Below are 21,275 nucleotides of genomic sequence, written 5' to 3' on the forward strand. Positions count from 1 at the left end.
GGCTGGGTAACATCAAAAATTACACTTTGAAGCCATAAATACAACAAGCAGCAAGCCAGCTTATCATTTCTCACAAAGTGGAACTGTCACCAAAGCCTTTCCTCAAGATGTAAATGATACTCACACATACAATACGGCCCGTCAAAGCCCGTATATTTTCAGTGCATTGAGTGATTTACAGATTGAAGATTTCATGTAAATCCTAATATGATCAAGCCCTTATATAGGCAACACTATTAAATTTCCTCTCCACCACTCTGTTGAGGGTGCTCGTTGCTATTAGCTTGAGAGGAGGTAATTATGTTCTCCACTAAAGCATTAGCGGTGTGCACTGTGCTGTCTGCAATATCATTACATTTTATCTTTGCTGCTCTACAAATCTTTTTATTGGAAAGAACAAAGTGAACAAATACAATCTATATTCAGTTTATGAAAAAGGTTAACAAAACACTTTTTCTCTCAGATTCTCCATCGTGTCCAGGCCCCAGCAAAGATGATATTTTAAATTATTGCCAGTTCTTGGCATGAGAATAATGAAGTGCATGTGCCTCCTCTGACAAGTGCCAGAGTCACCAGATGCATTTTCCCCATAGGAGGGCATTTCTTTTTGAGTTTTAAGATAACCTCCCCTAGCTCCACTTCTTTTCATGTGCAGAGATCAGCAGCTAACGCAGTTATGCAGCGACAGTGACGTGATTCCTCTGTTGCTTCCACTCTTTGGCACTCTGCTCGAAATCGAATCGAGGTCTCGCATGATCAAGTTGATGTGTCTGCACATCCTTCCAAAATGACTTTTTGCCCTACAAAAAGCTTTCATTTTTGAGAAGTGTTTGCCTGAAGAGGTCTATTCAGGGCTGCTTAACATATTTTTCATAAAAAAAAGAAAAGCTCTTGAAAACTTCATGTCTTACTAAAAAAAAACTTATATTCAACACACAGAATTAACAAAAAATCTATGTTATTTATTTATGTGTTATTTATTAAGAGTTAGCACTGAAAAACTCAGCTAATCTGCTTCTTTTTCAGGACAGTGTGGGTGTGGTTTGATCAGATTAGAAGCAGAGGAATATCCAAGGTTAAACATGAGGTTAATGTGAAGTATGAGGTGCCAGGGCAAATAGTTCAGGAAGAATCTTATTGATCGACCTCCACGCTCAACCTTCTATTGTGGCTATTTGGAGGGAAGTGGAAGTGAAAGGGAGGGGGGCAAATAAAGGGAAGAGAGAAAGATGTCGGGCAATAAAGCGTACAAGCTTCTATTGTGTGAGATTCTTGGCACTCCCTTGCCCAGTAACTTGTTGCGTGTCAAAGGAATTGACCATTTAGTGCTGAATAATCCCCATCCACCATTTAAGCCACACAGGTCTTTGTCAACTGTTAGCTGACGCAACCGTTTTCGTTTGTCCTCAAGGCCTCGGGTCTCTTAGGCTATTCTTCCAAGAAAAGGGAGATGGAACACAAAGAAGAAAAGAAAGAACAAAGATGAGAAAGAAAGTGTTTAGGGTGCTAAACACGGACTTGAGAACAAGTGGGGTGACATTGGCTTCTAATGCCAGCAGGGTGAAAGAGCCTGTCAGTGTGCGTGAGTGCTGATCACTGCATATTAAACCTATACAGTGAATGGATGAACTTGGTGAACTTGATGGTGAAGAAAGTCTACCCTTTGAAACTTTCAGTCCCCCTTTCTCCCCTCCTTTTGAGATGGAACTTCCTATAGACGTGTTTGGTCATGTGACTTTTTTTTTTGTGCGGTGTGTATTTGTCTCACAGTCATTGCTTATGTCCCCTGTGCTTCTCCCCACCTCCAGGGAAGCTGGCGCAGAAAACTGGGGCACAGAAGGCTGCCAAACGCTCGCGTCAACCACTGTCCACACCAAATGCCTGTGCAGCAGGATATCCACCTACGCCGTGTTAGCGCAGCAAGCTAAAGAGCCGGTGAGTCACTAATGCACAGCCTGATGCGCTCTGTGGGACTTGGGGGCTAACAAGGCAACTGCTACCAGGGGCCAGGTCAGTGAGCTAATGAGTAATCGTAGTATGAATTTAGATGGCGTCTGTGTTAGTTGGATTTTACTGTACAATACAACAGGCTGTTAAGGCTGTCATTTATTGTCTTTAAAGAGAGACGTGGATGGATAACGCTGCTGTGACTTGTGAAGTTTTAATTCGAAGTGTCTGACTTCATAACGAGCATCTTTCCTCCCACAAGAAGAAAATGAGTGCGGACTGAGCAATGCCGCCAATGTTTACCGTTGTCACGGAATAAGAAGCTGTTGTGATCAGCGTGTCTTTGCTTGTCTAATTAGACGTTGATCAGCTGTCACTCTCCACGTTATTTTAACTGAAACGTTGCAAAGGTCAGGCTGTTCAGCGACCTGCCTCCATGTGATGGGAGAGAGAGGCGTCAAGAGACAGAAAGAGAGTTTATAGTCTGTGTGTGGTTTCGCCTGCAGCATGCAACCTGCGCTTCTATAAATAGCTCACGTGGCTTGCTATGGGTGTTTGACGTGATCAAAGAAGGCTTTTTGGCAGTTCAGAGTAAAGCCTGTTCTAATACACTGACCCATCCAAAGACCAGAGGGCTGTTAGTTCACCTTCCTCTCACAGCCGCCCTCTTCGTCCAAAGCAACCTAATCATTAATTGTATAACATCCCACATCGTCACCCCTTTCATGTCACACCTTCCTTCGAAACACCCAATTTATTATTTATACCCACTTTCTTGCTCCCTTTTATCTTCTTAGCCATATTTTCCATTGATTGGGCTTCTTATCAGCTTTCCCTTTCTTCCTCCTTAGTGCCCTACTTTTGTCACTTCCTTCACCCTCCTTGTCACCTTGTTAACACCTTCACTTGTTATCCTCACTTTATGTCACATCTCCTTGACTGTTGTGCTCACAAAATGTTACCTTTAGCTTTGGCTGTTAATTTGTCTACATGCTTGCTTGAACACAATGCCCACGAGGATTGTGACTACATTAAATAATCAGGGAGTGAAATGAGGTGGAGTTTGGCTAAATTTGTTGTTACATACTAGAATCTATGGGAGTTTTCTTTTGATTTTCTCTCTCTTAATGGTTAGGGTTAGAAAATGGAGCCAGCAAAGCAGATCCTCAGCAAAGTGCTGGAGGGTAACTCCAGGTGTCACAGAAATGGAAAGTGATTGCGACGAATGGAGGATTTTGGGAAGGAAACGTTCAACCGAACAGAAACGGCAGGCTGGGCTCAGCTGACAGGCAGAACTAAGAGAGAGAGAGATGGAAGGAGATGTTGTCTGCGCTCAGTAATAATGCATTAACAACCAGTGTTGCTGCGATAAAGAGCTGGGCTTCTGTGCTCATCTTCCCCTGTGTAACCTTTTCAGTGTAAAGCATTGCATCCATGTAACACTCACTGGTGCAGTGCATTTATGCTTTGCTGTTTCAAAACACATTACCATTCAGAATGTCCCTTCCATAGTCTCTGCACCAAATATAAAAAAGGCATCTCATGGAGTTGGTGCTGTGCTTTGCTGTGTTAAGTTCTCTACATATCTGTCTTTTCCAGGGTTCTTCCCTCTCATGTTCTAAAGACACATTACAAAGTCAGGTGGACTGCAGTCTAAACCGTACCTGGATAATATAATGATTCTATAGGTTTATGTTACTGGCATCATTTTTAATTATTTCACTTTTGTCTCTGAGAAATGACATTTTTTCCATGAGTTGGGCTTGACAGATGGCTGTAAATACGACGATACCCATGAGTTTCGGCTGTTTTGCTATGGAGAATATGCCAGTCATGACAAATTAGAGCTGTAGCAAATTTAAAACACTTCTTCCTTGCAGTTGGCAGCAAAACATGGCGCCCTAGTTGCCTAATTGATCCAGAATCTGAAAGCGAATTCACTTAAGCTGCAGATGGTATTATCAGTTTCCTCAACAGCATAACCTTTGACCTTTAGTTTCTGCCCACTGTTAATGTTCGGCATCAAAATGCACCCGAACAGTCATAGTCAACTTCTACTTTTATGTTTGTTGACTTTTACCTTTAATCAAAGAACCAAACCTTTTTAACACAGTTGTTTCTCTTTCTGAGAGGGTTTCATGCTCATCCAAGCCATGGAAGTGCCCCAACTATGAGTCACTTTACATTGTCTTGAGAAAATGAATGAGTTTCACTTCCAGAAGCGCGGGTGCCAGAAATAGCTTCACCAGCTTCACAACTCTGTGATGATAGAGGCCGGTCTTTCTCATATGCTTATTTTCCTCAGCATTATGTCTCGAAGTTGATTTTGACTGGTTTGGGAGTACTTTGGCGGCCAGTTTGCAAAACAGATTTGCACCTTTCACGTCCAGGTGATAAGAAAATGAAGCTACTTTCTGTTTCATAAGGAAACAAATTCACAAATTAACAAATTGAGCTTAAAATGTTAGACCTAAAAAATCTTAAATGGGAGCATTCTGCAGCGAGACCCTGATTACACCTGGCATTAACATGCATCTTGGGTGATCAGATCACAAGAGGACCGTGCTAAATACAAGCGTAAACTACCACCAAGGTGCATTGTGAGCTGATCACTCAGACCACTCGCTGAGATGGTCTGACACATGTGACCAAATATCTTTTGTAGTGTTAATGCTGCATCCTGATGCGTCCTCAACAAGAACAGAAATATACCTCATCAATGCAGGATGTGGTGGTTTCAGTACAAGTGCCTTTTTAGTCTTGTCCTGCGCTCATCTGCAAGTCCTGTCAACAGCTGGGATAGCCCATACATGTATATTGAAACATTTCTTTTTCTTAGCTAGCTGTTAGCCTGTGTGAAACAAACATGACAACACGTAACAACTGTGGATGGGGCCCTTTGACCATCTAGCAGATGTGACGTAGGCAGTATCTAAACCTGAACACAAGAGAAATGAGACGCACGATGGACACGGGTGTGAACGGCGATGTGTTTCGGCTGTCCATTTGTGAGCGGATCACCAAAGATGCACGTTGGTGCCAGGTGTAAACAGGGTCCAAAAATACCTAAGCGGTGTCAAACAGGTCGCACATTAGGGATGTATTACTGGAACGTTAACAGTTCCAAAAAAAGAGATCACACTGGAATGAGTCATCGACTGCCTAGAACTTTCACTTGGACTTATCAAGTCATTTAATCCATCCAAACTTGGATAATCCAAGTTGCACCTTGCTTGTGTCACCAGCGACACAGCTGACAGGCTGATGCTGATATAAATTTTAGATGCCCTGAATATGCTGAAGGCCCTGAATATACCGGACAGCTAGATGATATAAACCTCTGATATTCAGTTGGCTTGTAAGTTAAGGGATCTCTACGCCATTTTGTAGGAGTTATTGTTTTATTCCCTTCTCCTCCTCCCCTGGATACCCCCGACACACACACCTTTCTTTCTGTGTAAAAAGGGTCAAAATAAGGTGATAGCCTTCAGGTGAGTAACTGCAGTTATTCATTATTTTGTCCCTCAAAGCTTGAATTACTTCACAGGGGTCAACCTATTACAGAACTCTGGGAAACATTAATTCCCATTATATGGAAAAACACAGTGGCTGTGACCTATAAGCTGAATGGGTCATTCCAGCCGCTATTTCTGGTTCCTGTGACTCCTCTTCCATCTGAACAACATTGACTTTTTGCCTCGCCACAGCAAGCAGGTCGGCTGCGTTGAGTGAAAGAGGACTAGGAGGGAAAACACATTGACTTATCTGACATGTGTTACATCTGTGAAGAGTGCGTTAGTCATTAGTGATTCATCATTCAGCCTCCGGTACCACCATTAAACCAAGTGCTGAGGACCGGAAGGTATGGGTCAGTGTTTGTGTGTCTCTGTGGCTCTCAGTCAGGAGCTGTTGTGGCCAGTGCTGAGTGCACTTTGTCGCTTCAGGGTCCTCCAGAGTTAGCTTTTTATTCCAGCAGAGATTGGATTGTAAAAAAGAGGAGGGGGAGACAGATTGAATTTGGCAACACATAAAAAAACCCCAGCCCCATTCAGACATGCAAGCACAGTAGGTATGGATGTTTGCACTTTTCTACACGCTCACACACACAAAAGTCGGCACGCACAAAAATGCACACGTGGACACCCAAAGACACATTCATATGCTGTGTCCAGGCTGTGTGGCTGTTGGAGCAGAGCTGAGTATCAGCAGCCCAGCTCTGACAGCTTATCCTGGGCCACGGCGCTAGGGACAAGGGGGGGGTTGAGGATTAACCTCCATGTTTAATAGAAAAGGGAGGGAGGGAGGGGGAGAGAAAGAGATGGAGGGATTTAGAAGCAGTGCTGCCATTACAGGCCGTTTACAGTGGAGCGAGGGATAGCCAGTTAATCCTGTTTACTTTCTATAGCCTCTGAGATTTCCGTGTGTGTATGTGTGAGTATCCTGCTGTGTGTGTGCGTGTATCTACAGAGAGACCTTCGCTATCAGACACAAGACAGAGGTTGTTACTTTAGAGAAACAGAGGGGAGAGGGGGAGAAAGAGGAGTTGACTGAGTGAGGTCATGGAACCATACAATGAACCAAGCCATTTCATTTCCAGAATGACCGCAGTGGGAATGCAAAGCCTACAGATACGTCTGGACTCGTTGCCTCCACATTGCTCAAAGGGGTCATGGGATTTGGAGTTGAAGGAGGCATTGGCTTTATAAAAGTCAGCTTAGCATGTTGTGCCTCAGGTTAATCAAGTAAGTTATACCTCCTCGCTTCAGTTTTGTCAGCGCATGATGCAGCTGTCCCAGTTATGTTGTCGGTAAAAATTGATTACAGTTGCTTCTCCCAGACTTGTTTCCGTAGCTACGGCAGGATCCACGGCTTTCGCTCGCCTAAGCAGGCAACCAGAAATGCGAGTGAAAAGGTCAGTGGTTCAAACCGCACCTGAGACCTTGATCCACTCAGTGTGGGTGAGCACACAATCAACAAACACATTGCCTAGCAGGCACAGGAAAGATGCAGGGTGCCTTCTGCGTTTCCATAACTCATTCATAAGCCAATTACTTTATCAAAGCAGTTTTCTCACAGTAACAATATGTGGAGTGATCTCTGCTTCTGCTGTAAAGGATTCCTCACAGCTTCTTTCGCCCTCTTTTGGCACGATCATTCTCATGAAATGATTGGGTCTGCTTGAGATACACTGAGTCTGTTTCCTTCGCCGCCATTAGTGACTCACAGGCGCCTAATCAGAATGGAAGAATTTCACAGCCGAGTCTATTATTTAAACTATTAATGGCCAAAGTGCCTGTGGAAGGACGATAGGGATGATTGAGGCACTTCAAGATGGCAGCTCATATTTTAACTCATTATAACTTAACTGGAGACAGTGCTGAAAAAGAAAACAAGGCCTGCCCTAGATGAGGCGCGACTACAAGGTTACAGTATGCAAATGTCTTGCACTTGTCAACTGTAATTAAATGATGAGTGTTGCTAAAATTTATGAGGGACTGAGAATTGCATTAGAAGCTTCGGATCCCTTGTTGCATTAATTTGAAGGTGAGTTAGTGACAAGGGAGATGATGAGAGCGTAAACAGGTGGAGTGATTTAGCTGTGTTTCTCAGGCTGAAGATGCATAATGACTGAGCGCTGGTGTAGTGAGGATAGGTTTTCTTGGTAATTAGGTTTTTTAAAACTGTATAGTGTATCTTGATACACCAACACATGCTGTAGCTGTAGCTGCTGGCCTTAATTTGGAACTTGAGCTAGACCTTTTTGAAGCAGATACTCGACATTTTGCTTCAACAAGCAGTACAAATCTCAAATAGTATGTAAAAAATACCTAAGGTTAAGGCCGGTGCTTGATATGATGACTTTACATTTTAAGTCACTGTGTCAGCCCTTCCAGGTTGTCACACACTGACAGGCAAATTACGGTTTGTCTTGAGGCCACTGAAGGCAGAGCCTGTCAAGTTGAACCCTCGAGGGCCTGCTGAATTGATTCAGTTGAAGCATATCGCAGGCAATATTTACCTAGTGCCATGACAGCAAAACAGGCAACTGAATAGCAGGAACACAAGATTAGCAAGATATAGGGTGTTTTATCTCTACAGTGGCACAGGCGGCTTGTGTGTGCTAGCAAAACGCCCAAACAACCTCAAGCATGCTCGCCTTTTCCTGACAACGACCTCTTGTGACCAACTGTTCTCTCTCAAAAGCAAAGGTGGAGGTAATGTGATTTTGTCACATGTATGCAAATCCACTGAGGGAGGAGGTTGGTGTGAATGGATGAGTCGGCAATCATGTAACTCTGACACACGGTTCACATCCCATTTTAATAAAAATAATTTCTTTTAGCTCTGTTTTTAGGCTCCATCATTGCTAAACTTATCTCAAACTTATCTGTCTGCCATTTAGTGCTGGACAGGTAGCTTACAGTGGGTTTTTAGGGCTTTTCTCCATAAACAGCTGCATCCATTAGCAACAGTGACAAGAGCGGTGAGAGCTGAGAGCAACTCCAAATCAGATGATGGATGTGGTGTTGCTGAGCAAATCCTTTTACATATGCATGGTCCATTGTTAATAAATAAATATTGATTATAGCAGCTTCAACAAAATAGTTTTCAGTTTGTCGTGTACTTTGGTTTATGACCAAAAACCTGTAACACAATTGACACTCTCATCAGCCTCAACTGTACTTTGTGCTTAGTGCTAATTAGCAAATATTAGTCTGCTAACACCCTAACGTAAGACGATGAACGTGGTAAACATTATACCTGCTAAACATTAGCATGTTAGCATTGTCATCGTGACCATGCTTGCATGTTGGCATTAACATTTAGCTGCAGCCTCACAGGGATGCCAGCATGGCAGTCGACTGCGAGCTGTGTTTTAATCATGACTGAAATCCATTCCCTATTTACGATTATGTAAGATGACCAACCAAACCCTCATATGAATCAGTTCCATAACAGTCATATCAATTGTTTTCTGCCTTATTTTGTCTTTCGTTGAGTTCCCTAACTCTTTTACAAGAATGAATGCACTTTTTTCAGAATCTCAGAAGAGACATAGCATTTTCATAGCCTATATTCTTGCAGTAGAGAAGAGGGTGGAAGAGTTAATGGAAAATACATAGTAAGCCTAAGGTACAGATGGACATGGAGTGAAAGAAGAGAATGAGAGAGACCCAGTCATGAGGAATGAGTAAGGAGTAAAGGTAGGGAGGAAGTGGGGGAAGAATGGGAGACACGGAGGGAGAAAACAGGAGGGAGGTAGCAGGATAGGTAGGAGTGGAGGGAGGAGGAGTGTCAGTAAGAGGAGATAAGTAGGTTAAACTTCCTGAGCTGAAAATAGCTATCTTCTCCATCACATGGTAGCCAAGCTGCCCAGGGGAGCCTGGCCGTATACAGCAGAGCCTCAGCACACTCTTTCTAATCTGTAGCCTCTCTCTGTGCTTTTCTCTCCCCTCACACACACACTGCTCATGAACTTAACACAAGCACATATCCCCTCCAACTGCAACATCATATCACTCTATCTATTTAGAGCAGGGCATTTGTGTGACACTGGAGCCTCAGGCCTGATGTGTTGCATTTGCATCTTTGTGTGTCTGTTTGTGTGGGTGTTTCCTCTCTCTCTCTCTTTTTTTTATTTCTCATTTCCTCTTTTACAGCATCCTTCCACATTATGAAATTAGACGCTTGATCTCATAGCGCACACATAACCTAAACGTGCCAATTAAGAAAACACTGTTGGACAAATTGACACAATGAAGAGCTGAGCGACAATTTGTGGATGTATATTGAGTAAATTGCACGTATGAGTGTAATTTATTCCAGTACTTGTCTGGTAGTGGCTAATTTAAGACGAAGTAAAAGATACAGCGAGAGATAATGGAATTCAGTCGGCTTGTGTCAGTGTGTGAGTGTGTGCTTGTCATTCCCCACGCATCCCCCATGTTTGATCTGTCAGACCTCAAAAAAACACAAATGCCTGCGTATCCTTTGACCTATCTTGCTGCATAGTATCAAACACACTCAGTCTCTGTTGTCTTTCACTCTCCTGCTAGCCCCCCCCTTTTTTCCTGAAGCAGATGCTTGTCATATCCCCTCTTTCTCCCCTTTTTTTTTTGTCTTTGTTTTTGCTGGTCTCTGCTTTCTTATGAGGCGGTTTTGATTATGTTTCACCTCCGTTCTCCTCTCATCGTGCTTGTGTGTGTGCGCTCGAATTGGTATTCCAGCCTATTCCACTTTCCTCTCGAGAAATTGGCTTCCTTTGATGGGCCAGGGAAAACCACTAAAAGGGAAGCTTTGACTCCCGCTCGTTTTCTTTTCTCCCTATCTGTTTCTTCCTCCCCCTACTCTTTGCTTTCTCTTAGTTGTCCTCAACTCTTCCCACTCCATCTCTCTCTGAATTGCTCTCCTACTCCTTTTCAGCGTACATTCTTTATTCCTTTCTAAAGTCCTCTCTCTTGCTTTCCTCCCCTGCCTTCGGATCATCTTGAATAAGCACACACACATTTGCACAGCTTAAACACTGACTTTCAATTACTTGGCACATCTGCTTGGACATGCCTTTGTGTGTGAGTATGTACTTTATTTGCAGGAAAAAGACACCTTGTGCAGTGTGTGTGCGCGTGTGTGTGAGATGAATCTTGGGGATGAAAGGCAAGGCTAACCACTCTAGGAGGTAAATTGAGGTAAATTGTGTGATTGAAAACTTAAAAGCAGGCAAAACATTGAGCCCATCTGGGACATGGCGGGGTGCATGCTCTCCACGCAGCTTCATTTGTCTGTTGCTCATCCTTTCATGGGCACCCCCCTCAGGAGAGAGGCAAAGCAGAGGTGCACTGTACATCATGACCTAAATCGCTTAATTATGCGCCATGGTCTAGTGCTTTTAACCTTGTACATGTGAAATTAGATATAAAGTAGTGTAAATGGGTGCACAGCTGGTTCTCAGTCTGCAAGCCCTCATGCATCATAGTACATGAGAGCAACTTGAAAGTACAATTATAATGACAAGGTCTCCAGGTGATGCTTGAAAAGTGATGTCAATGACATCAAAGTGGTCAAGACAAACACCAACTGTCAGAATTTTGTAATTATGCTGTATTATCCAGCTACATCTAACAGACTTTTGTAGTTTTAATTAAAGATAATTGCATGAAATTAGCAGGCTGTAATTAAAAGGGTCTACCGCAGGGATTACAACTAGGGAAGTGCATGAGTTAATAGATACTGTACTGTATGTGCAAAGCAGGAAATGTGCCAACCATTTCTTTGATCCGTAGGCAAAGAAACTAACAGGATTTATTGCAATCAGTCATCTCACTCCCTCACTCATCCATTTATCTATCTGTTGATTCATATAGCTGTAAGCTCTGGCATGCTAACCCTGTGTATGACACTGGATATTACAGTAAACCCAGTCATTCAGGCTGCTACCTGATGAAAACATAGCTGAATTACTTGTGCCTCATAGATATATTCATGCATTTTTTCGATTAAGCAAAGCAAAAGCAGTGGGTTAGAGGTTTATAGTAGAGTTTCTGTATGCCAGTCGTAACCTTCCAGTTGCCTGACAGTCACTGTATAAATGCATGAGTCATGTCAGAACCATGTAAAGCCCCGATCACAAAGCCAAAATAACCTTGAATTCCAAATGGCTTTTTGGGTATAATCTTTACTTTGAGTCATAAACCATAGCTTCTAACACATTTTGCTGTAATGTTGTACAGTATTGACAAAGTGAAGTATTGACTTATATTTATATTCATGTATCTTTGCAAGAGAGAGGAGCAGAGTTACTGTCCAGGAGGTCTAGACCTCTGTAGTGGACTTGCTGTAAGCCAATAATAACCCTGTAGTTATTGCATAAAGTAAATGCATGCCCTCTCAAAGGCAAAGCCAAACAGTGTCAATCCATGCAAAGCACTGTGATACAGGAAAGCCAGCGTTAATGTCACAAGACTGAAGCGGAAGATTTTTTTGTGTTATATGATAAGATGCCATTTGTAGCAAAAGCAAAACACTGTGTACAGTATTAACGATCCGTTTTATCGCTCTCTTTCAGGACATGGGTCCTGCCAGCATGCCCTCTGTGCCCCTCATGGTGGGCTGTGGGGTCTCCTGCACCGCTCTGCTCATCCTGCTGCTAATCTACGCTGCCTTTTGGAGGTACACGTGCACGCATGAAGTGCATTTTGTGTGTGTCCTCTGTCGTGCCAAGACTACAATGAGGCCTAATAAGGAACAAATGGTTCAACTACAGCAGGGGGTGGCGATTAGATTTCGGTAACACACATGACAGATGGCAAAATCAAGCTAATGACTCTGCAATGTCCAAAAAGAGGCTGCTCAGTCCATCAAACTGTCATGAATACTTATCTCACATGGCTGTCACTCTCTCTCGTCCTCTGCTGTGTAGGTACATACGTTCGGAGAGATCCATCATCTTGGTGAATTTTTGCCTCTCCATCTTGGCCTCCAATTTATTGATTTTGGTGGGACAATCTCAAACGCTGAGCAAGGTAAGATGCTGTTAACAGATAAACACAGAGAAAACTCTATTCCCAGGCATCACAACTGGATTTCCACAGGGAAGCTGGTTGATACATTAATGATTCCAGTATTAGGGCTCTTCCCCGAGCCTTTTCAAATGCCTAGAAACAAACCGTTCTCAGGGCTCGACCGTCGGCCAGGTTCAAACAGTGGAGTTCTCAAAGTGGCGAGCAGACATTTTTGGCACCCAGCACTCTGTGTACTCTGACTAAGCAGTGAGACTGCACTGTGTGGTGGTCAGTATCGATCAAAATGAGGAACACAGCAGAGCAGGGTTGAACTCTTACTCTTCTAAACAATTTATCAGACTCCCTTTTTCCCTTTGTCCTCTTCATTTTGTGGTGGTTTCATTGTCCTCTGCTGACTAATCCTAAAAAGTGATTCATTATGACACCTCTCACAAAACTACCTTTTGTACTGTTTTGTAAAACTTCTCCAAGGGTTTTATCGCTATCCCCATGACTTTCTCTTCTCCGCAGGGCCTCTGTACTGTGACTGCTGCCTTCCTGCATTTCTTCTTCTTGGCGTCGTTCTGCTGGGTGCTGACAGAGGCGTGGCAGTCCTACCTGGCCGTCATTGGCAAGATGAGGTCACGACTCATTCGCAAGCGTTTCCTGTGCCTCGGCTGGGGTGAGCTCCCACGGTGTCACGCAGCACTACACTTTGGTTTTAGCTTTAAGGCCTGGTCGGCCGCACCAGGAAGCGTCACAGCAAAATTCATATGTGAAATATTTGGTTCTAGAGGCACACTGACATAAGGACTACTCACAAGGGTAGCTGGTGAACTGCTCTAGCTGGCTAGCTTACCGCTAACACACTAGTCAGCTGGGACATGCTTGCGCTAGTCAGTCACAATAGCTCCCAGGGCTTCTTTGTATTTCCTCTGTGCTGAGCCGGATGGTGGATGGAGACGGATGTTTTAAATGCTGCTTTGACAAGGCCATCAATCTTTGGAAGATAATACGAATGAGTTTTAGTCCCTTGTTAGTCTTTGCATGATTGTTCATTTAGTTTGCCAACAAAAAGTAGCTAAAGACATTTTTGTCAAGGTTTTGTCAGTGGAAATGTCAATTTTTCTGCCTTTTAAACCGTTAAACCGTTAACCTGCTTATACCAGAGAGTAATGTTTCACACGCACAGTCCACACAGAGCCCATGGCACTCTGATCAGTGGAAATAAAACTGGCTCATTCTCCTCCGTAATAAAAGTTGTCACTCCTAGACTCTGGCTGTTTGAACAGAGCCCGCATTTTTACTCACTTGACATTATTGCAACCTCCCGTGCCCGTACTGCAGAGCAGAAGCTGCATTCACTCTCCGGCTCAGTAAAACGCCGTCTGGATTTCGCTCGAGATGAGCAGCTAAAGCATATGATAGCATTCACAGAAATGCTGTCCTTTAGGAGAATATTTCGGTTGACTGCCTGCATTGCTCCTGCACTCGCCCCTGTCTATAAACACAAAAGATGCTGCAGCTGAAAGTATCATTCGCATTACATCCACAGCATATGAATAATATGCCATCTTACCTTTTTATACGTGTTGCCATACTAATCTGCATGTTTTTCTGATTGGAATCACAGTTTTTATTTTCAAAGGTTCCTCTTTCTTTAGTTTCAGTCTTGCATTCATCCTAAAAAATAAATTTAAGCAACTATATTTGCCGTTGTTTTTGTTGGCAATATTAACACTGCATGACTGCACATTCCTGTGAGTGCAAAGTGCACACGAGCACGCCGAGTGCACAAAAACACTGACTTCATTAATGTTGTCTGGCAGCAGCCTTCGTAAGCGACAACATCTACTGTTAAGCACTTGGAAGGGTATATTGCTGATGTGATTTCCCAGAGAATACATGCCACTAAATCATTTGTGCCAGTGCACTGTGTGTTAATGGCTTGAATTTCTGTCGTTACTCCATTTTGAAAGGGACCATTCAGCATCTCAGTGACATTCACTATAACGCTTAGCTGCTAATGTAAGTTTCTGCTGTTGCTGTTACTGGGAGTGTAACTGTGCCAGAGGATTTTCAGCATAGCAAATGCAGGCGAGTGACTCATGAATTGGGTGCTAATTGAACCACTGTTGTGTGACATGCATTGGTGATGGAGAGCAGCATGACGTGCATTCTTTACTTGAAAATGTAGCAGATTGTTATGTTGTAGTGTTGAAATTGTCAGCTGCATTTTGCTTAATAACCTGATTATCATTTAGTCCATTCTCATGAACGCTGTATGCTATTATTTGCTGCTTCAAGGTCTCAGTGACATTCATTATAGACTGTAATATGATCTTAATAAAGCCAAAGCCATTTTGACATGCAGAAACAATCACAAAGGGTTTCACATTCAGAGTAAAGGTAATGTCACTCCTTTGTGCCATTCAGATGTACTCCACCTCCGTTGCAGTCACCCTCCATGTCAGTCTATTATGCTGTCCCCTCAATGTACGACAACCTGATGCAACAGGCACCAGGGATGTTAGAGGGTAATCAAAACGCATGATAACATCTGCATAACACTGGCAAGATGCTGTGAGATAGCACTAGGAATTACAACCACAGCCCCCACCACCATCAACACACACACACACACACACACACACACACACCGTCTGTTCATTTCACTTATTATTGATCCCACCAGTCTAATCTGCCAAGTCGCTGATGCCCTTACCTGATACAGAGGAGGAAGAATGTATAGGCTGTTGTACAGTGGGAGATAGAGAGAGCGATATCGACACAGTGTGTGTGTATGTGTGTGTGCTGCGTGTGCAGCGGCAGCTATGGAACTATCACATACACTTCCAAATGCACATGAAATGCACCTAAAAGTCAAGCAGGGTGGAGGGGATCAAACCGCTTATCCTCCTCGTGTCCATTTGGCAATTTTCTCCCCCAAATTTTGTGATTGAAATCGGTTGCCATGGAAACATGAGATTTGGGGTATGACTGTGTCTCTTTAACATTAGCAGCAGAGTGTGTGTGTCTCATGTATAGGTGAGCATTTATGATGTCAGTAAATGCTAGACGTTGTTGTTGTCTAATTGAAAAGTGGTGTGCGTTGTTTGGTGGACCGGCCTGGCTCCCCACCATCTTATTTGTTAATGTTAATGTGACTTTTTCTAATTGCTTTTCATTTGCAGCCATAATCACAGCTTTGTTAATTACAGGAATATTTCAGAGCCAAGCTCATTACGAGCCGAGCATATTTCCTTCTTTTGCTGGCACGCGCTCTGTGACACTCCGCCTCACTCTCTTTCCCTCTCACTTACACACACGCGCACACATGCAGACACACACAAATTGCTTGATTTAGCTTATTAATGCATGACTTATTGACCACTCCAAGCTATACCTCACATTTTCATAAACTCTGTTTTTTTGTGTGTTACTCACACACATCTACGCACGGGCATGCTGCCCGCTGGGTGGATCACATATGGCAGCGTTAATGTGCACAAGAAGCCAGTGCAACAAGAGTGTTCTTAAATGCTAAATCAGAGCGTCCAACCCTGCAATGAACCAAGCAAACTCTAAACAAAGGAAGGGTCGTTACATCACTGCGTTGCATGTGATGACATTGGAGCCACACTTGAAAGCTCTCAGTGCAGTTTGCGTCGTGGTGAATCAGCAGACCACTCTTTCATCTATCCCCTCTCAGCTTCACAGGTTGTCAGTCTGGGTGATGGAGGCACCGGTATTTTGGTGTGCTGCTATTTAGCATATCTTTCGTGTGTCTTTAAAGTACATTTCGTTTGATTTGTATTTTAATTCAATAATTTATTGGCGTGCAAGTTAGAGTGGTATGTTAGATTTCTAACCGACTGGAGCTTGTTATGCATATGTGATTTAAAGCTGGTATCAGATTTAGTAAAACTGTAATACCCTAGCTAAATTAACTCTGAGCTGGTAATTAAACATTATGTAATGTGAAGTTTTTGATATGGCGACCACTGACCAGGCGTTTGGTGGATGAGCCACAGCGGGGCACCAGATTAATGGGATTACAGCCCAGATGTTGGTTTTGTGGTAACATAGATTTCTTAATTCATAATTATGACGCAATAGTTTCTGATGATTATTGTATTATCAGAGGAGGTTTGTAAACATTTAATTTGAATATGTGATATTCCCAACACATTAGGAATTGTTAGCCCTGTCGATCATTGTAAAGCAGCCTCCAGATCCAAATAACAGAAAGAGGGAAGGAATGAGGAAATGCAGATTTTGCTGACAATATTTATTATTAACTCAGTATTTTCAAGGGACCTTTCACATGCAGCTTTTTCTAAATTAGAAAAAAAATTCTAAAAATGCGCACTGAAAAATCAGTCACTATTCATTGAAGTGTGTTCTCTCAGTTGGTACAGGCATTTCTTCATCAAAGGTAATACAATTTAGATATGTTGGGTTTTAGTGTGCTTCTCCATGCATCTCCTATAGGCTTCAATATAACTGGCACCAAAGTGTGACACCGAGCAGAACATTAGAACGCTGGTATTATGACATAATGGCCCTTCCTTCTTTTACAGTTTCCTTGCAGTGAACTGGATCGAAGCCCAGTATTCATGCCTGCAGCTAGACCTTTGTGTCAATCATATATGCAAGTTACATGCTACTGCATGGCTGCTTAGCATTTAAATGGGAAGAGCTGTATGGTATTGTTCGCACTGGAGAATCCTACTTGTCCAACATGCTTCGTGGTTGCCATTAAGGCTCCCTTTTATCCTTTGTCTCACCCTTTTGATCTTTCTCTCTGTTTTTTGTCTGCAGGTCTTCCAGCCCTAGTTGTAGCAGTGTCAGTGGGATTCACCAGAGCGAGAGGCTACGGCACAGCCAGCTAGTGAGTACCGCTCCCTCAATCCCTCACAAGCCATGTTTCCATTTGGATATCATCGTTTAATCACTCTTTACCTCTGATTTGTGTTTGGATGGAGTCACAGCACCATTCATCGCCCTTGCTGCTTGCCATTCAGATTGTACTCATGTTTTCCCTTTGCTGTTTGAAACAGTCTGTCTCGAATGGTTTCAAGCTATGGTCTATTTCATAAAAGTGTATCTTTATACAGTTTTATGATATAGCTTATGAGAGGGGGTCACTGATTCATTCAATGGTGGCTCTGCTATAAACAGCTGAATAAACACTGCATAACTCTGAAGGTATTTTTCACATTATTTGTATCAGTTTCTCTCTCACTAATCTATCCATCCAATTTCGAAAACACTTATTCCTATTGTGTGTCACAGTGGCACTTAAGCACATCCCAGCATGCACTTGGTGAAATCCACAACACATCTTAGTTGCTCGTTTAATGGGCACGAGACATCGTTTTTCATGCCAGTCACAGGAGGGTCTTTCAACACTCTATTAAAAACACATTAAAGCCCCTAAAAACTAGGTTTAAAATCTGAAGTATTTCTCTCAAACTTTAAATATTCATGACTGAATGAGCAACAAAGAAAAAATTCTTAAGTCTCTGATGTGAAATAAGCATAACTATTCTAACTTGGCTCGAAAATGTTGCCTTTATGTGGCTCTCTGCCACTCAAGTGAGAAGCTGATTGAGGGTGTCTGAAAACAGGTTTTCAGAACATTTGAAATAAAATTAATCTCGTTGAGGTGACAAGATGATCCACTTTACATGCTCTGAAAAGGCAATTTGAGCAAATTCTTACCTCCAAATGTCGTTTCAACGGGCGTGTGGCATGCACAAAGCTTGTTTTGTTTGCACTTGAGCAGAGCATTTCAACAGCACCACTGGCACTTCCTGTTGGGCTCTAATACCCACTCACTGGTGTAATTGATTCAATGGAAATTCGTCTTAAAACATGTTTTCAAACCCTCTTACTTTATTCATCATCTCATTAACGGGAGGACTGCATATAAGCTGTTAGGCCATGTGTTTTTCATCCTCTTTTTTATTGAGCTGCAATTAAGACAACAGAAGGGTTTGAGTATGCTCTGATGACATCACTGGAGGACACATTTAAACCCATTAAGTCTCAATAGCTTTCACACCAAATGAAATTTCACAAGACCATTGACAGTTTGAGGGTATGTTTTAGGTGATCTAATAACAAATTTGCGCAGCACCGAGGGCAGTATTTACAGACACAGGCACTTACGCACCCATGGAAATGACTGCTTTATCCCTCACTCAGGAAATGCAAGTCAATGTGATCCTTAATTGGTTGTGTACTTGCTGTGGTTAAGTGCTTTGCACTCACAGTGAATGAAATGTGAGACCTGAGTGCATTTAAGTGATATTTTAAATACCGACAGTTTTGTGATTTTGCTGTGAAGTACTGTTTCCCCTTTTATTTCCCTTTCTCTGTTTCTCTAGTTGCTGGTTGTCCTTGGAGGGCGGTCTGCTTTATGCCTTTGTCGGGCCTGCTGCTGTCATTGTATTGGTGAGTCCAGCACACTCTCTCCCTCTCTCGCCAACCACTTTGCATAATTCTACAGATATTTTGCTAAGTTAGCCTCTGAGCTAAGAGCTTTAAAGCAGCTGCAGCTGACCTCTGAGGATTTCCCTGCACTCCTCCGTGCACATGTGAGCGTTCGCACCCCGGGTGCCCACGACAAAATGATGAGACGAGCACTTTGATCCCTGAGTTTAAAATGTCAGCCCAGAAAAGCTCAAATATATTCCAGCAGACAAGAGCTTCCCGGCAACGCAACACATGCCTGGACTGAATTCCAGCCCAGCAGCCAAATATCTCACTCTTATGTTTACTTTCAAAGTATGAGTCACTGTAATTTAAAAAAAAAAAAACATCTTGTCAGGCAAATGTGCATCCAACAGTGTGCACCACTATCATAATAATGTGGCCTTGTTTGTGTTTGCCGATTGCTATATAACAGACTTCTCTACAAGGATATATAGCTCTATATTGTCCAACAGCAAAATTGAGTGCATTGATTGCATCGCAGTGGTGTTTTAGTCATCTGTTGTTGTGTGCTGCTGTATGTGGCTGCTACTAGGATTAGCTAATTTCTCCTAAATGAATCCCTGGGTGGTTATTTCCACCACTAAGCTTAATAAGTCTGGATGGGGGGCTAAACTTTAGTTTGGTAATTGCCGCCACTGCTGCTGCTGCTGTATTTGTGTGTCCGCTCATGCGTTAGGATATTTTCTGTTCTTGTTGCATGCACACTTACTGTAAAGTGCATGTGCAGAAAGGGAGCATGGATCAGACGCTGTCACAGGTGTGCAGAGTAATAGGCATGTTTTTTAAGTCGATTCTTGGCAAGAGAGTGGCAGTTTGACAGTTTCTTCAAGCTGCGCTGTGGGCCATGAGGGAATACAGGATTATATAGTTCTGAATATTCATGATTATGATAATGTCGTGACTTCCAATACTATTTTTATTTAAAGGTTACATCGTAAAAACACAGTCAGGTTGGTGCTTTAACGACATAAATGTATAACAGTTTAACTCACACATTATAATAAAACAAAGGGTCTCTGTGCATGAGAGCTCAAACGTCACAGCCATCATTTAAAATCAAAGGACAGTTATCCTCAAAGGATTTGTGTTTGTGTCTGCCTGGTGTTTCTTGGACCGTTTCCAACTTTCCACCTTTCTATCTCCACAATGCCGATGCACACTCCACACCCCAGCTGCTATGTAATGGTCCCCGGCCCCCCGGTGTTGTTGCCGGGGCCCCACTCTAACAAACAGCTGTAATGAGAGTGGGACGTCGGGCAGAGAAACACAGACCTTCCCACAGGACTCTTCTCTAATTAATGAACCTGGCCTTGGGCAAATTGCAGAGCAGGATGATGCTGACTCACAGAGCTGGGGCCAGACATGACTGGCATGACAATAGTGCTCGCGCAATCTGGCACATCCCACGTAGTTGTCAGCTGCAACACACAAATGAGAGAGAAGAAGATCAGAGAGATGCAGATGCATGGAGCGATGAAATAGACTTCAAGTAAAAATTCTGCAAAAACTGGAAATTCAACTGAACACACGAAAGTCAGACTTTAACTGCTGCAACTCCCCAGTTCTTTCCTTAGGATTTCCAGCTGCCGTGTATTGAATCTGTAACATTTTTCTGCAGCCAGAGGCTGCTCTTGGTGACAGATGAAGGAAGGAATCCAGGCAGACATTCACTTTAGGACCTTGATAAGAATAGAAACACATTGCATACACAGTGTAGGTATGTACTAGAGTGAGAGTGTCATTTGTTGCTAATGCACTTCGTCGCTGACATCCCAAGGAACCAGGCAGATGAATAACCAAACAGAGGCTCTACGGAGAAACCCACAGAGGGTGGAAAAAAGGAATACGGATGAATGTGGGAAATCAGGATTAGGAACATGTCGCCAGCATAGAAAATCTCCCATTCGGGCAGGATTTCAGAGTGGAAGGTCTACATGTGGCAAGCTTTGGCTCAGATCGGTGTCTGCGTGTGTCTAATAGCATCTCTGTCACTGGGTCACTATGGCCAGATGTTTGGCGGGCTTAGCTAAGGGCTCCTGATTAGTAAGAGAAGCCGGGATATGAAGCAATCAGTGTTCGTTTCAGGCAATCACCACAAATGGAAAAAAAAATACTGTTGTATTAATTCTGACTGTTTTGTAAAATTCGGTCAGAGACACTTGTGTCAAGGAACAAATGGTTATACAGGTAGATTTATGTGGACTGTTCTGTTAAGGCTCTGCCGTTTGACAGAGCACTTAAAGAATGCGAGTGACGAGGATTCTGCTAATAAAACTAGTCCCCCAAAATAAATTCATGCATGAAAATTATATCTAAGTTCAATTA

The 21,275-nt window shown here is 42.9% G+C and overlaps 1 protein-coding gene across 1 annotated transcript in view; it reads left to right on the forward strand.

Moving 5' to 3' along the window:
- The window catches only part of adgrb2 (adhesion G protein-coupled receptor B2), a 141,712-nt gene that overhangs the window by 84,204 nt on the left and 36,233 nt on the right, over positions 1-21,275 (forward strand). The window contains exons 16-21 of the mRNA XM_041955097.1: positions 1,809-1,935; positions 12,011-12,114; positions 12,365-12,467; positions 12,978-13,128; positions 17,271-17,340; positions 18,842-18,908. Coding sequence (XP_041811031.1) covers positions 1,809-1,935; positions 12,011-12,114; positions 12,365-12,467; positions 12,978-13,128; positions 17,271-17,340; positions 18,842-18,908 — 622 coding nt within the window. The remainder of the gene's footprint in view (positions 1-1,808; positions 1,936-12,010; positions 12,115-12,364; positions 12,468-12,977; positions 13,129-17,270; positions 17,341-18,841; positions 18,909-21,275) is intronic.

Source organism: Chelmon rostratus, chromosome 16 (assembly GCF_017976325.1).
Source record: "Chelmon rostratus isolate fCheRos1 chromosome 16, fCheRos1.pri, whole genome shotgun sequence".
NCBI lineage: Eukaryota > Metazoa > Chordata > Actinopteri > Chaetodontiformes > Chaetodontidae > Chelmon > Chelmon rostratus.